The sequence below is a fragment of the Maniola hyperantus genome, chromosome 16, assembly GCF_902806685.2.
Source record: "Maniola hyperantus chromosome 16, iAphHyp1.2, whole genome shotgun sequence".
Lineage (NCBI taxonomy): Eukaryota > Metazoa > Arthropoda > Insecta > Lepidoptera > Nymphalidae > Maniola > Maniola hyperantus.
Genome location: NC_048551.1, coordinates 2,793,029 through 2,809,892, shown reverse-complemented (window position 1 = coordinate 2,809,892; position 16,864 = coordinate 2,793,029). Strand labels below are relative to the sequence as shown.

The 16,864-nt window shown below is 37.4% G+C and overlaps 1 protein-coding gene across 1 annotated transcript in view; it reads left to right on the top strand.

The window, feature by feature from the left end:
• Positions 1-10,845, top strand: part of LOC117989684 (parapinopsin-like) — a 69,044-nt gene extending 58,199 nt beyond the window's left edge. The window contains exons 6-9 of the mRNA XM_034977078.2: positions 1,633-1,765; positions 7,153-7,293; positions 8,213-8,302; positions 9,657-10,845. Coding sequence (XP_034832969.1) covers positions 1,633-1,765; positions 7,153-7,293; positions 8,213-8,302; positions 9,657-10,454 — 1,162 coding nt within the window. The 3' untranslated portion in view covers positions 10,455-10,845. The remainder of the gene's footprint in view (positions 1-1,632; positions 1,766-7,152; positions 7,294-8,212; positions 8,303-9,656) is intronic.
• The last annotated feature ends 6,019 nt before the right edge of the window (positions 10,846-16,864 follow it).

Sequence of the window (16,864 nt, the reverse complement as noted above, 5' to 3'; positions counted from 1 at the left end):
AAAAGGTGTTTGACAAAAACTGTCCATACTGTTATCTAAATATATAAAAGGATAAGGTGACTGACTGATTGACTGACTGACTGACTGACTGACCGACTGACCGACTGATCTATCAACTCACAACTCTAACTGCTGGACGGATCGGGCTGAAATTTGGATGCAGATAGCTATTATGACGTAGGTGTCCGCTAAGAAAGAATTTTTAAAAATTCAACCCCTGAGAGGGTGCAATAGGGGTTTGAAATTTGTGTAGTCAACGCGGACAAAGTCGTGAGCATAAGCTAGTTATAGAATAAATGCGAAAGTGTGTCTGTATATCTCTTACTTTCACGGCTCAACCGCAGAATCGAACTTGACAAAATTCCTGTATACTGTACCTATATGCAATAGCTTACATCCCGGTGACGGACATAGGTTACGTTTCATCCCGGAAAAGCAAAGATTTTCCACAAGAAAAAAAAACCTAAATAACGCAAGTTATAAAGCATTTAAAATTATTTCCTATCCTTTGTAGCAAATAACAAATTAGTTTCGCGTCTTATTTTTGAGAATTTTGCTATTAGTATGTAATTTTTATGAAGTGTTTCACTTTTATATATACCTACTTAGTGTTTTAATTTTTATGATAGTTTTCCTGTGATTGAGACTTCGAATTCGAATCCTACCGGTTCTGCCATTTTTGATATGTATTTTTAAATTATTTAGAACCCGCGACTTCGTCCGCGTGAGTTTCAATTTTTAAAATTCCTGTAGGAACTCTTTGATTTTCCGGGATAAAAGTAGCCTGTGTCCTTCCCCGGGATGCAATCTATATCTGTACCAAATTTCGTCAAAATCGGTTATGCAGATGGGCTGTGAAATCCTAGCAGACAGACAGACGGACAGACAGACAGACACACTTTCGTATTTATAATATTAGTATGGATTATTATTATTATATTTATTTATTTTGCTATCTCTTGTACTACAATAAGGGATCTCAAAGCATATCGCCGACAGCAGTCGACAGCTTGTTTGTCGTCTATCACAGTTTATGGATCGAGTGTCAGTAGAGGGTAGAGGGTAGAGGGTAGTGGGTGGGAAATAATGGTTTCATTTGACATTGATACATTTCCGATACATTTCCTGGAGATTATTTTATTTGATGAGTACATTGTTTTTGTTCCTGTTTCCTTTTGACACTAGATACCGCGTTGAAAGTAAAATCATCATCATCATCATCAACCAATCGCAGGCTCACTACTGAGCTTTAATGGTGAAGAAAAACATCGTGAGAAAACCTGCATGCCTGAGAGTTCCCCACAATTTTCTCAATGACGCGTGAAGCCTGCCAATCCACACCGTGCGTGATAGCCTAGTGGTTAGGACGTCCGCCTCCTAATCGGAGGTCGGGGGTGCGATCCCGGACACGCACCTGTAACTTTTCGGAGTTATGTGCGTTTCACGTACCTACTATCATTAAATATCACTTGCTTTAACGGTAAAGGAAAAAATCGTGAGGAAACCTGCGTGCCTGAGAGTTCTCCATAATGTTCTCAAAGACGTGTGAAGTCTGCCGAGAGGTAGACTTAAGACGCTAGACTGCTAGACGAGAGGTACAAGATTTTTGAAATTTCATTCTATCTGTTACAGTTGCTCGGTGAACTGGCACGAGCAGTCGGTGAACACGCTCACATACATCCTGTTCCTGTTCGCGATGGGGCAGATAGTACCGCTCTCTGTCATCACCTTCAGCTACCTAAACATCATCAGAACTATGAAGAGGGTAAGTTACATTTTAGTTCACCGAGCAACAGCATACAGCAACTCAGTGAACTGGCACGAACAGTCAGTGCATACGTTCAGATAATCTTACTCCTGTTTGTGGATGGGAAGCTATTACCGCGCTACATTATCGCCTATAGCTACGTGAACATCATCAGGACTATGAAGAGGGTAAATTACATTTAGTTCACCGGGCAAACTATACACAGTCCCTTGGTGAACTAGCATGAGCAGTTAGTGAACACGCTCGCATACATCCTGTTTATATTCGCGATTATGTTGCCGCTTTACATAATCACATTCATCATAAGGACAATGAAGACTGAAGAGGGTAAGATACATCGTAGTTCACCGATTGCCACAGTTTCTTGGTGAACTGGCACTTGAAGCAGATTAAGAAAAGATTACCCAATATACCCTATTCCTAAGAATTTCAGATTATTTAGATTGTTTTCCCAGAACATCATTCCAAGAAATGTAATCGATTTGTTGGTTCCGTCCACGATTACCCTCTAAAATTATTTTGACTTAGGGGAAAGGCGTACAAAATGACATACCTTCCGCCAAATCAGTCATTATTAATTAATTATTTTAACATTCATAATTAGACTTTTTATTCCTTGGTTCATTATCTATTAAAATTAAAGAGATCAATCAGCTTAATATAAATACAACAAAAATATTAAACTTTTTAAAAAACATGAACAAAAACCATTTTGTCCGTCATAGGCGGGTAATATGACATAGGTACAAAGAGTGGACGAAATGGCATACAAAAAATAGTAAACTAAAAAGTGCAGAGTCCGCAAATAAAAGACTTCGTCTTTTTGGAACGTTTGCACAAGATGCTTGAGCCCATTTATTGTATTCTCGTACTCGTATTCGTACTCGTACTCGTATTTTGTACTCTTGTATTTACGGCAAAGATACACATATTACTAAAAGTTTCTCCTTAATCTTTCGGAGTATGTAATTGAGTTAATTAGGTACCTAACGATAGGTACGCTTTCTTGATTACACTTTTGAATATTTCATAAGCTTCTTAAGCTCGCTTCACATTTGCGAAGAGATAACCCAAAAAAAAATTATTTGATGGTTCTCTCTTCAAGATCTGCGATTCAAAATTAATTGCAACTTCTCCTATCCTCAAAAATGTTGTCATTTTAGTTCTGACCTTTATCTTTTTATGTCGACAAGTGTGCCTCCAATACTATAACCAATCACTGTATTAAGCTATAGGCACATTACTGTGTACCAGGGGTGTAACGGGCACCCGCATCCACAAATGCGGAACATTCGCATTAATTCAGACATCCGCATCAATAAATGCGGAGCTTTTACGGATGCGGATTCATATATGCAACAAGTAACGACCTGCAAAGAAAATGGGCGGCGCCAGAGTGGCGGGTGCCTCACGCGTGTTTGCTATTTGATAACTTCGTTCGCTAATTGACTAATTAAAAAGTGTACAATGGTACCCAACAGGGGTGTTACGGATATTCTCATCCGCATCCACAAATGCGAAACATTCGCATTAATTCAGACACGTATCCGCATCCGCGGATGTGAACTTCTAATAATCCGCATCCGCATCCGCGTCAAAGTATTGGCATCCGCAACACCCCTGCTGTGTACAGCACCGCAACCGCATCACGATCGATGCCTCAACAGCTGAATCACATCTTGAGCGCTGAGCGCTCCAAAGCGTCGCGACTGATACAGAGACAAGATAAAGAACTCTGACATTGAACCTGTGAGTACATTAACATTATACGTTACTAGCTTATGCCCGCGACTTCGTCCGCGTGGGATTAGCTTTTATAAAAATCCCGTGGGAACTCTTTGATTTTTCGGGATAAAAAGTAACTCTTCAGGTCTTTATCTATACCCATGCAAAAAATCACGTTAATCCGTTGCACCGTTGCGACGTGATTGAAGGACAAACCAACAAACCAACAAACAAATACACTTTCGCATTTATAATAAGGGTACTGAAGTGAACTGTACCTACATTATAAAGGGAACCTCTGCGCAAAATTTCAGCTTTCTAGTTCCAATGGTTTGAGCGGAGTGTTCATAATAAGTCACAAGTCATTAAGGACTTTTTTACATTATTGAAGATGACTCTGACTTGTGTGACAAAAGTGTACACATTACACAATCCCTAAATTAGACTAACACCGGAATTCATAGTCAAGATTCTTTAGAGGATGATCCAGACGACATGTGTCATAAAAAAGGCTTTTCTTAATTCCAAACTTACCTACGTGCCTACACCAAACAAAGCTTAAAATAATTATATATTAGGTAGGTACATCCAGTAATGCATATAATATCATACACAAACTTATTACATTGCATAAAGATTGAATATGACACATTGGCGCCGATTCTGTTGTCTTGCTCTAAACTATTTAGAGTATCTGCATCTCTTTCTTCTTAATATTGCTAAAAAGGGACGGAACATGAATTTTACATTTAATGACTCTAAATTTTAGTGCACGCTACAAATTTAAACGATACGCTCGCGACTGGCAGCTAAAGTCACGAGGTTTGACGGCTCTAAATTAAACTTATGTCAAACTATGTCTGTCCTTTTCATATTATATTAGTAAGAAGAAGATGCGAATGCTCTAAAATTTAGTTGTGCTCAGAATCAGTACCAGAGTCGTTTGAAACCTCGTCGTCTAAATGTATTGCTATCAAGTCATAATGCTCCCAACGGAAAAGGATATCACTAGATTTAAACCTGTCAATTTAGTTCAGCTTACAAATACAATAAAATTAGCCACACTACTCTAGTAAAGCAACGTGTGGAGCCTCTTTAAGACGTACCTACTGACTGAGGTAATGTGAAATTGCATCAAATATACAGTATCCCGCTATCCTCACAGACATGATTAAGAATTCATAGCTTAGAAAAAGGTACTTGAAAACAGCATAAAAAATGTAAGAGTTAATTTGTTCATGCAAACATTTGTTTATATCGAGGAGGCGCGCGCCATATTGTCAGGAAAGCGTTTTTACGGGAAATTATGATAATTTTTTTTTTCGTTTTTCTTGACGACAAATAGAACACAAAACAAAACAAAACGACAATATATGTCATCGTGACGTCACCTGCTCGTAAACTTTGGTTGATGCATAGAGATAGTATACATTGATGATACTATACACGCAACTGTTTACGAACCTCACCAACCACTCGGCCAATCACAGCCATTTACGATCACGTGACTAAAGTAGACAAAAAAAAAACATTTTCTTTGTCGATTAAATTTCTCGTATTTTAACTGACTAAAGTGTATTTAAGTATGTATTTTGTAAGAGGCTTTTACAGATGATCTATTATGTCAGGGTTTCCAAAATTCACATTCTATACGGATGCCATCAATAGACCCTATATTTTACATGCTGTCAAATACCCTACTTTATTAAACCCATGTACACCTAATCGATTTCTATGCGATATCGAACCGGGCGGGGTGATTACGTAAAAAGTTGCAGTAGCGACAGCAACGCGACAGCAGTAGCAATCCGACAGTTCACTTGCTGACTCTCTCTTCTTATTTTGCTTTGTGGCCATTGGTGTCTCTAGCTATCTAGCCGCTGTCACGTGTAACGTTTGACAGCAATGATTGCGAGATTTACGCCTGTCGCGAGATACGTAATCACCCCGTACGCTAAATTACATTTTTGCTGGTAGGGTGGTAATTTGCCACGGCCCTCCAGACTGGGCCATGAATTCAGAAAATGTAAATTTCCAAATAACCCACGCCAGAAATCGAACCCGGGACCTCCCAATTATAAAACCACAGCGCTCACTACCTGTACCAGGGTGGATCTTAAAAATTCCACAACATTTCACTGGTCGAATATATTGTATATATTTTGTTTGTATAAGTTTTATTGGTTTTCTTCCATTCGGGTGCGTCTATCGTCGAAAGGGTTTGGTAAATAAAAATTGCGAAATCGGCACAAATTGTGTCGACAAACACTTGTATTTTATTCATTTTACGAGTTGGCTTGTTAAATGCCTCCTATAATATGATGATCTAAGCAAAACCTCAGGAGGCAGGGTCTCGCACTAAAGCTATAACATACGTGTGTATTAAGAAGAATAATTATTATTATTATTACATTTATAATATGGGTATTGGGTAGGTACTGATATCGTGAACCTTTACAATCGTTGACTCCTAGCGTCAATCAGATGTTTTATTTGGAATACTATTATACTTCCCTATACTTAAATACACTTTAACTTAAAACTGACATGGTTATGATCTGATAACAGAAAAAAAGGACCGAATTGAGAACCACCTCCTTTTTGGAAGTCTGTTAATAATAGGGTGGGGTGGGTCCGTCATCAATGGTGATGATAGGTTTCCAATTAGGTACCTACCTACAGTAGAAGGAGATAGCAGGATTTGTATAGCGTTGTCCCTGTCATTGAGACCGACAAAACGTCATATAGGTATGAGTGACAAGTGAAAGCCGAAATGTCATTCTAAAGGTCGATGTACATTACTTTCGGCCGGTGTACTGTACCTACGTAGGTATATGCGCGAAGTACAAGAAAATTCGAATGTGTCGACGAAGCAATGATCATGCTATAGTTTGTAGAGTGTAGACTGTAACCTGAGTATACTTAGTACGCGACAGGTCGAGATGGCAATCGGGGTATGTGGTGGGCGGGACGCCACGCACACCCGCACGTCACCCGTGCTCGCCCGCACCAGCTTAGCGCGGGGGCTGTGCGGGTGTTCTCTCCCTGATTAATTAATCAATCGCATTTTTGTGATTTGACAATAATTTGTTCTGACATCTGAACATTTAAAAGATATTCGTCTTCAAACGGCGCACGACCGGAATTAATTCAATTTGTACTGAATGTTTTTCATTTGAATGTTTTCTTTTTATTATTCATGGATGATAAAATGTGATAAGCGTCGTTTCCTCGTCCATTAATGATTGAATGTAAGATTTTCAGTGACACTTTATAATGTGTCGCTGAAAATCTGCTGAACCCATTACCGGGCCCACTACTGAGCCGGGTTTCCTCTCAGAGTGAGAAGGGCTTAGGCCATAGTCTGCCACGCTGGCCCAATGCGGATTGGCAGACTTCACACATCTTTGAAAACATGGAGAGCTCTTAGGCATGCAGGTATCCTTCCTGATATTTTCCAAGTGATATTTAATTGTTTTTAATAACGCACATTACTCCGAAAAATTAGTGGTGCGTGCCCGGGATCGAACCCCCGACCTCCCGAAATGAAAGGCGGACGTCTTAACCACTAGGCTATCACCGCTCTCGCTCGCGTTTACCTATAAATAAGTGCCATAAATAATAATATGTGTATATATGTATGTTGTACTTCCCTACAGAACTCGAAGCGGCTGGGGCGGGTGAGCCGCGCGGAGGCGAAGGCTACGTCCATGGTGTTCATCATGATCGTCGCCTTCACGGTCGCCTGGACACCCTACTCTTTCTTTGCCCTCATGGAACAGTTCGCGAATGAGAGAATCGTATGTACCTGTTGGGGTTCCTATGTACCTATAAGCATGCCAACTGGACCCTATTACTAAGTAAACACTATCACTTGACTCTCAAATGGGAGATGTCAAGCATTAATTTATTTATGGTTGAATTTATGTTGTCTTACACTTCTTTCTTCCAAATCTTTTCGAATCTCTTTAAATAAATAAATAAAAGTTTATTCAGCTCACAAAACAAGAAAACAAAAAAAAACATATAAACCAAATGTTAAAAATTAAAAAATTAAAACTAGATAAACTTAAAACTACGAGCTCGACAGTACTAAGAACTATAAAATGATGTCCTTTGAGCTGAAAGGGCAACTGCCTATACTGCATGATGCTGCAGAGCCCTAGTGTTTTTGGAATCTTTTTTTCTTTCTTTCTCTTACCTTTCTGTTTCTTTCATATTAAGCTGTTAATAGTTTAAAGTTCTTACGCACGACTTATCTGTCTTTTGCAGGCTGTAGGCGCCTATTTTGAATTGTATAATAACTTAGCACCTAGGATTTGAATATTGTAATTTTTTTGTATGATTCTGTTGGAGGTTCAATACAAAAACGACACTCCAATATTGTCGTCCAGTGGTGTCATTGACAAGACATACTCAAGACAGACATAGGGGACGACAATATTTCAATACTAGTTTTATACATTTCCCGTGAGAAAACCCACGTGGTGATCGTATCATGTCGCACCCTGTACCTATTGGTCTAAGATCCCAGTGTCACCAGACGTTACTTACCTGTTTTTCGAGAAACGAAAAATGTCCCTACTTGTATGGTATATGTATGTAATGTAATGTAAATCTGGGTGGGACAGACCTAAGTTGAAGAAGATGTCTGGCAGTATGGCCGTAGCTTTATCCAATTTATATCATTCAACGTATGAAACGAAGCTATTGTTTCAGACATCCCCGGGTGCGGGCGTTATACCGGCTCTCGTAGCAAAAAGCTCTATTTGCTACAACCCGCTGATATATGTCGGCATGAACACACAGGTGAGCATTATGTCATAATGTTAATCCTACACACTCACACGGCCACACACAAATACACACACAACACAAAAAGTGCATAGCTATGTGCAAGGTTGGTGTTACTACCTATATTTCTTCTTCTCGCGTCTTTTTGAGGATCGTGGCTCCGTCGAGATATCATCTTCTTCACGATGTTGGCCCATTTTTAGGGTTCCGTACCTCAAAAGGAAAAACGGAACCCTTATAGGATCACTTTGTTGTCTGTCTGTCTGTCCGTCTGTCTGTCAAGAAACCTACAGGGTACTTCCCGTTGACCTAGAATCATGAAATTTGGTAGGTAGATGGGTATTATAGCTGGTATTAAGGGAAAAATCTGAAAACCGTGAATTTGTGGTTACATCAGTCATCACACAAAAAAAATTGTGGTCATAAACTAATAATTAGTATTTTCAATTTTCTTAGTAAGATAACTATATCAAGTGGGGTATCATAATATGAAAGGTCTTCACCTGTGCATTCTAAAACAGATTTTTATTTATTTTTATGCATCATAGTTTTTGAATTATCGTGCAAAATGTCGAAAAAATATGACTGCAGTACGGAACCCTCATTGCGCGAGCCAGACTCGCACTTGGCCGGTTTTTCCCTGTTGGACGCTGTACGGAAGGCATTGCAGAAGACCGCTTCTCGAATCTGGTCGGACCACGTCTCGGGCTTCGTCCGCGGGTTCTCTTTCCTCCGATCTTGCCAGTGATCAGCAGTTTCTCTATGCTACTCGTGCTTTCCCTAGCAATGTGACCGAAGTAATCGAGCGTCCGCCCCAGACAGATGTTGAACAGCCGCATTTTGATTTTCAATGTTTTTCTACGTATATTTCAATAGTATCTAAAACTTCTGCATTTGTACGTTACGTGTTCGTACTACCTACATTCTGAACAATTTACTAGTGTGAAGTGAACACGAACTTTTATCGTCCACGCATCTTGAAGTCAGCTAATTTGAACTATGAACGTAATATCCGTTTCAAACCGTAAAGTATTAAAGTTTGTAAAAAGTTGTTCGACTCACAATTGAGTTTGTTCCTTACTTTAACAGAACTCCAAAGATTAGTTTGTTCAAACTTGTAATAAAAATATTACCTCTCTTACTTTTGTCTAGCTTCAGTGAAATCTGATCAGAATCCTACTCAAATGTTTGTTTTCGAAGACGATAATAAAATAAAATTGTAACAAAGAAGTGTAAAAATTAAAGAAGTACCTACTACTTAAATAGGACTTAAATCAAGCAGGCGGGTGTTGTGTTGACCTACACAACACCACTACTTCGAAGAAAGCTTATAAAGAGTTAATAAAATTTGATTTCTTCTTATTTTCAGTTCAGACAATCCATTAAGCGAATATTCGGAATACACTCAAAGAGAGGAGGCTCACAGACAGACAAATGCTACAACAACACGATGCTATCACCAGCTCACAAACAATCGTCTTACAACGAATTCGCAGTCCGATACAGCTCCGATACAATAATGTCCACACCAAGAAGAAAGGATAGAATTACAGTAACAGATGATTCAGACAACCAATCGATATCAATGACACTTAACGAGGTCGGAAGACATCCAGGTAAAGCTTATGACTTAAGCACGATACAAGAAAACAAAACAGTTTCAGACGCTGAAAGATCAGGCGACACGATGTACGATGAGGAAAGCTGTACAAGTAATAAGAAACTAGATCTGGTTTTCGGAGAATCGTGTAAAACTATTAGAGACCCGTCCCCCATAGTAACAATGTTAGATTCAGAACGTTTACTCTTTAGCAGAGAACAAAATAGTGATGAAAAAGAAACGTTAGACCTATATAGTAGCAATTTAGAACATAGAGATTCTATTCAAAGGGATAAAGCCCTCATTGATTTAATTGAAGTTAAAAGTACTAAAAGGCCTATAAGACAAAGTTACTCTCTAGATCTTGGTGGTGTTTTAAATGAAGGCAGGAAAAGGAAATTTTCAATTGAAACGAAACTCGAAACTTTTAGTCCGTCGAAGATTTTTTCCAGGGATAGTGTCATGTGCAAACTTTTCGAATCTGAGTCTAAGCAAAGGCACGACAGTGTCAAAAGTTATTTGTGTCGGAACGATAGACGTGTCAATGATGATGATGGTATCTTGTAGTTAGCAAATATTTAACTGTGTAATCATAAAAACGAACCAAAAAAAAATTTAAAAGTTTAGAAGTAACAAAAGTCTTTGCTCACTATGTAGGAGAAGACCGTTTTCTAGATAAACAAATTTTTCTCACACTTCTTTTGCTGCACACTGCGTTTGAAATTGCTTAATTATTCAAAAAAAATGACAATTGTGTTTTTTTTGTACGCACGCCAGCAATTTCTAATACGACAATAATAGAAATTGCTGGCAGTTTCGTACTGCTGACGAGGCTCTTTAAATGCACACTCACATGCTTTTTAGATCACGATTTTGTTATTTTAAATTACTCTAAATGCGAATGAAACTAAAATTAAAAATAAAATAAGACCGCGCGCGAATGCGCGGTTGAATTGCCCTTAGATTTCTTTCTGGCTTTATTTTTATTATGCTTGTATTATAAATATGCGACCATGTCAACGACGAAAATCAGACTTATTATTATTGTTCTATAAACAACTAGTAATTTCATCTATCACTTCGAAATTCTTAATAATTTATTTAGGTCATTTAGGTGTACCATGATTGGTATTTTGTCAATTAGACTTGCATAGTGAGCTTTTAGCATTAATATGGTGCTGTATTTTTGAGGAATCGTATCGTAGAATAAGAAAGAACGCTATCGTCAAGGATCTGTGATAATGATGTCAGTGCCAAGAAAAGTATATAAAATATTATAATATATGTAAACTATTTTCTGGGACGACAAAACGAATTCATAGACTTACTTAAATATTAATACTTACTTAATTAAGTATGATCAATTACATTTAAATAATAATAATTTATGTTTTACTAGAAGGGATTTAAATATAGGTAAGCGTTAATGAATTAGTTATGTAAACAAAATCTTTACTAAGTAGTCAATTTTGTATAAAAACTACGGGTACTGTCATGTCTTTAAACCACGAATTACTTAAATCTCAATTATATCTAAGTCGATTTTTGGATCCAACCTAATTAATATCCAATAGGTAGGTACCTAAATTGAATTGTTCATTTATTTAGTTTTTATCTTCTGAATATTTTTTTGCATAAATACTTACGTTGAGAACCAATCCATTTTGCGTTGTCGTTTCTCCAGTACCACCACCATACAGCCCACCCGTGATGCTTAATCATGAAAGTATGGTACTGTATATCTAAGTATCACCGATGGTATAAAAGGCATCTTATCTTAGACACCCAATTTAGGTGAAGGTCTGGGACCGACGTATTTAGACCAATTGAAAGAGTCCACCCAGTATAGCAGCTTTTCCGTATACTTTCATTGGATGGCAAATCAGCGTTTAACCACGATTACACCTGATGAAAAGTGAACTCGATCGCATAGTTAAAAGATGCCTACACCCTTGTTTTAAAGATACCCGGATTATAATTATTAGGAAACACAGATTTTGGAAAGGTATTCCAAATCCTAGTCATACGTAGGTATAAAGTGCGAATCGCGATGCGAGAACCCGTGAACGGCGCGAAAAAACACTATTGTTTAGCACCGTACCTACACAAAGTTTTCGCCTCGTGATTCGCACGCGAGTGAAGAGCGGTGAGTAGGATAAGAAATGAGGACACAAAACGTTTCTTGCACATTTATTACCAAGATTTCCTTCAGAGCATATCAAACGCACATTTAGTCAGACTACTAGATTATGCTTAAACAGATTGCCATCAGAAAGCCTTTAGTGCGAATTTAGGGCCCATAGATTAGGATAATTTTCCAGCAGGCGTTAACGATTGCCATTAATTAGGTAAGCCACCTACTGATAATACTGAATCGACGGCTTAACGTGCTCCCCGAGGTAGATTAGAGAGCCTGAAATACACTGTTAAGTACTGTTACTAATTAACATTAATGATACCTAATTTCAAAGTGAAATTAATAAATTATAGCTATAGATAAGGTCCAAGCTTTTTCAGAGATTAAGGGAGAAAGCACGCACAATACTTATAGCATTTAAAATTAGCGATTAGATCACTTTCAAAAGCTAGAAAAAGTGGTTAGTGTAAGTAGGTATGTGTACCTATTTACCTAATGGTTCACTACGCAAAGTGTTCAACAAAATAACTGCGTAACAGTGTCCATAACATCTATATGGGTTTCACCATGTGGTTTCGCACTATGATCACAATATCCGGCCGCTTCCTGCCACTCTCTTTATATTATCGTCAATCCTGTTAAGGATAAGGCTGAGATCTATGAAGCGCACTCTGACTTTGCTCAGACTTAAGATTGACTTAAACGATACAGATTTATGTGAGAGATATACAAAATACATTTATGTCTCGTTTTAACTCTGTCTTAAGTCTAAGCAAAGTCAGAGTGCGCTCTATAGATTTCAGCCTTAGACTTTTCGACTGTAACGACAATTGCCTGCTCACTGGAACTTCAGCTTGCTGATAGTTTGGGCTATGTACTATGTCATTGCCTTTGGTTCTCCTACGGATTTCCTCGTTCCGGATCTTATCGTTCAGGGAAACGCCTAACATAGTCTTATCCATATCTCGCTGAGCGACTTTGAATGCCTTTAGTTAGTACTATACCTAATACCACTAAATTAGCGGTGTCGGTTGCTTACAAAAGTTTCGCAATAAAATACTTAGTAGGAATTTGAAAATTATTTGGACACTTTCAGTTCATAGCCGCTAAAACATAGAATAAGCTAAAACGCCAGACGCTGCGATTGAGTTACACTACAATTTTAAGAGTTTGTTGATTTTGGTTACCTACCTATTTCACTGCAATAGTTGATAATAAATTATTATCTAAGTACACTAATATTATACATACAAAAAGTTATTTGTCTGTCTTTTCGCGGCCCTTCCGCTAAACCGATTTTGACGGAATTTGGTTCCTGAGATGGGCATATTGAGCTACTTACATATTTTTATTCTGGAAAATCATAATGGATTTTTAAAAACCTTTTAATTCCTTACAGACGAAGTCGCGAGCATCTTTTTATTTATCGTGAACTATCTAGTAATAATAACATATATAATAATAATATATTATATAAATTATAATATATATAATAATTAAGGTATATATATTAATTAACTATCTAAAATTGTCTAAACATTATTAGGTAAGATAAAAATGTATTTTTACAAGTTTAAAATAGGTATATAAAAATATTAACACCAAAACTGTTAGTACCTACATTATTTTGTATGTTTGGGCTGTTAAGGTATTTCTAGCTTTAAATTTGTAGTTAGACTAATTTTTGTAAATAATATAAAATATTATAATACGGAAACAACAATGTCGTCCTATAAATAGAACAAAATGTTCCAATAAATAATAATTTTATTTATGCAATTTTTTTGGTAAAGTAATGATTTGAACATGGTGTGTCTGTCCATATTAATCACGTTGTCTCTTCTCTTACCACAACCACAGAATAATATAATAGTTGCCACAACACAGTCCACCAGCAGCGGTGTTTACGTCTCGAAAGTATCATGAGAATGGTGATTCACCGGTGGGTGGTATTCATTGTAGATGAATAGGATATATGTAACATAATTAGTATATAGTATTTTTTTTATTTAATATGCCCTTTAATCGTATCGCAGGATTGGCTAATGGCTACTATACTATCACTTGAGTTACTTATTAGATGAATATACTCGTATATTTACAAGATGCGCTACAGACATTAAAAATGTATGTTTATTAAGTTTAACCTACTAACAAAACCTGGCTCTGTTGCGTTAATAAACAAAAAAAATATTGTTATTTTTACTAACTTATTATATAAATCTATACTCAAGCGATAGTAGCCTAGCCTATGAGCAGCTTTCCAAAAAATTACTTTTGCGGCGTAAGAAGACGTTCAAATTGTTATTCAAATTTGAATAACAAGATTATTCAAATTTGAATAACAAGAGCCCGCGGAAATTTTTGACAAAGTGCTTGATAAAAGCTAAAGGGTTCTTGGGCGTTGCCTGGTAAGTAGTATGATATCTAAACGAGATTTACTAACTCGATTGTAGTGGTATCGCTCGTTTTGAAAATTTTAATTTTTTTACAAATTATAATAAAACTTTAATCAATTTCTGTACTTTAAATATATTTTGATATGAATTAGAGGAGCATTATTTTTGATATAGAACCCAAAACAATAAATATTCATGCTGAATTTACTAACGGATTTGAACGAAACTTAGCATACCTACCTACATAATAAAAGCTGTAATTGTTTAGTGTTTTAAATGAAAAGACCATCGCCATATTATTATTTGAAATAACAGACGTATAATTTGAGATTTATGATTTACGCAGATAAGGTACCACCCTATTTAAGGTGAAGGCTACACGAAATATAATATTATATAATAAGTTGAAAATTATGAATCCATCATGGACTAGTAAAGCAGGTTAACATGGTACCTATAAATAAGAAAACGCGGATGCGTTTGGAACCCTTGTAGCTTTAAGTTTACACAATATAATCAACTATCATTATTACGTCAATTCTTCTAACAATTTAACAATTATTGACAATGAAAAACTGTGCAGTACCTACACAATTTGAATAAAAGACTGACTTGGAAACCCCATAGCAACTTTCAACATTTATTTATTAAGCGCCTGCCCAAAATCTTCTACGGGCTCTCCGTGCAAAACTTCGTAATCTGATTGTAAATGGATTCTAATAAAACGTTTAAAGTCGTCAAAATGGTAAACTGCTATTTAAATAAAAACGAATTAGTTTTTGTATAAGTCTGTGAAATGGTTTCTATGTTTACGGTTTAGACATAATAAGGCTTTTTAATGAATAAATTGTGTCTTTTGAAGTTTATGGAATTTTCATTTACGAAGCTCTTTAAGTAGGTACTTATAGGTATAGTACGCGACAGGTCGAGATGGCAATAGGGGTGTGAGGAGGAGGGATGCTCCGCACACCCGCTCTTCACCCGCGCTATCCCGCACCGGGTTAGCACAGGGGCTGTGCGGGTGTGCGGGGCGTCCCCACCCCGATCTCCATCTCTAGGTACCTGTCGCGTAGGTACTATACCTATGCTACTCTGTGACCTAGATATCCATTGGATACTAAACCATACTAATATGCGAAAATTTATCTGTTGTTTGTTTGTGTACATTACAAAGATAGTTTGCTTCCCAGAGACGGGCATAGGCTATTTTTTATCCCAGAAAATCAGAGTCCTTACGGAGTTTTTAAAAACATTATCCCACGCGGGCGAAGTCACGCGCATCGTCTAGTCGCCTAGTATTTAAATAAAAAGATGGAAATGTATTGTACTTGGAAAATTCTGAAATATTTAAATATTTACCTACCTATATTCCGAAAATTTTAATAATTTCTCTAATTCCATCCGAGAATAACAAAGTTCTCTAAATATATTACCTACATAAGGAAAGTTCTCGAAATATATTACCTACATAATATATTTCGAGCTAACCTGCGATGTAAGGGCTCGGACACACGCTTTAGCGCGACTGCAGCATAGAGTAAAGTAATATAGACTGGACTGCAGACTCATTACTGAGCACGGATCTCCTCTCAGGCTGAGATCTATGGAGCGTATTTTGACTTTACTTAGACTTTAGACGCAGTTAAAAAGAGACAGACTATGTGTCTGACATAAGTTTGTCTCATTTTATCTTCTAAGTAAGGTCCGCCACTCACTTGGAAGGTTTCCAAGTGAGTGTTCTAGAGCGCACGGGTCTCCTCTCAGAGTGAGAAGGGTTTTAGCCATAGTCTACCACGCTGGCCATGTGCGGATTGGTAGACTTCACACACCTTTGAGAACATTATGTGGAGAACTCTGAGGCATGCAAGTTTCCTCACGATGTTTTCCTTCACCGTTAAAGCAAATGATATTACTTAAAACGCACATAACTCCGAAAAGTTAGAGGTGCGTGCCCGGAATCGAACGCCTGACCTCCGATGAGAAGGCGGACGTCCTATTCACTAGGCTATCACAGCTTATTTAAATTGTTTTGAACCATTAGGTAACGCGGGTAACTCAACACGGGTGCGGATCCTAACGAAGCTGCCCACAGATATCATTACACCCACCGCGCCTACAAATGAACCAAGCGGCCAAAATAATTGCTGACCTTATTAGGGTCAACTCGTAATATTATGTGTTTTATACAATTGTTTTTGTATGAGGTGTTTTGGATAGCCGTTACTCGTTAGCGTGTCTACCTAAAGATAAAAACCGGCCAAGTGCGAGTCAGTTTTATCATAATATATATAAAATCAGTTTTATATTAATATATTAATACAGTGAGGGTGTGCGGGGCGTTCTCTCCCCGATTGCCATCTCGACCTGTCGCGTACACTTAGGTACTAAATAAGCATAATAAATTAATCTTTATGTGTTACACCTACTGAGAATTTCTTCAA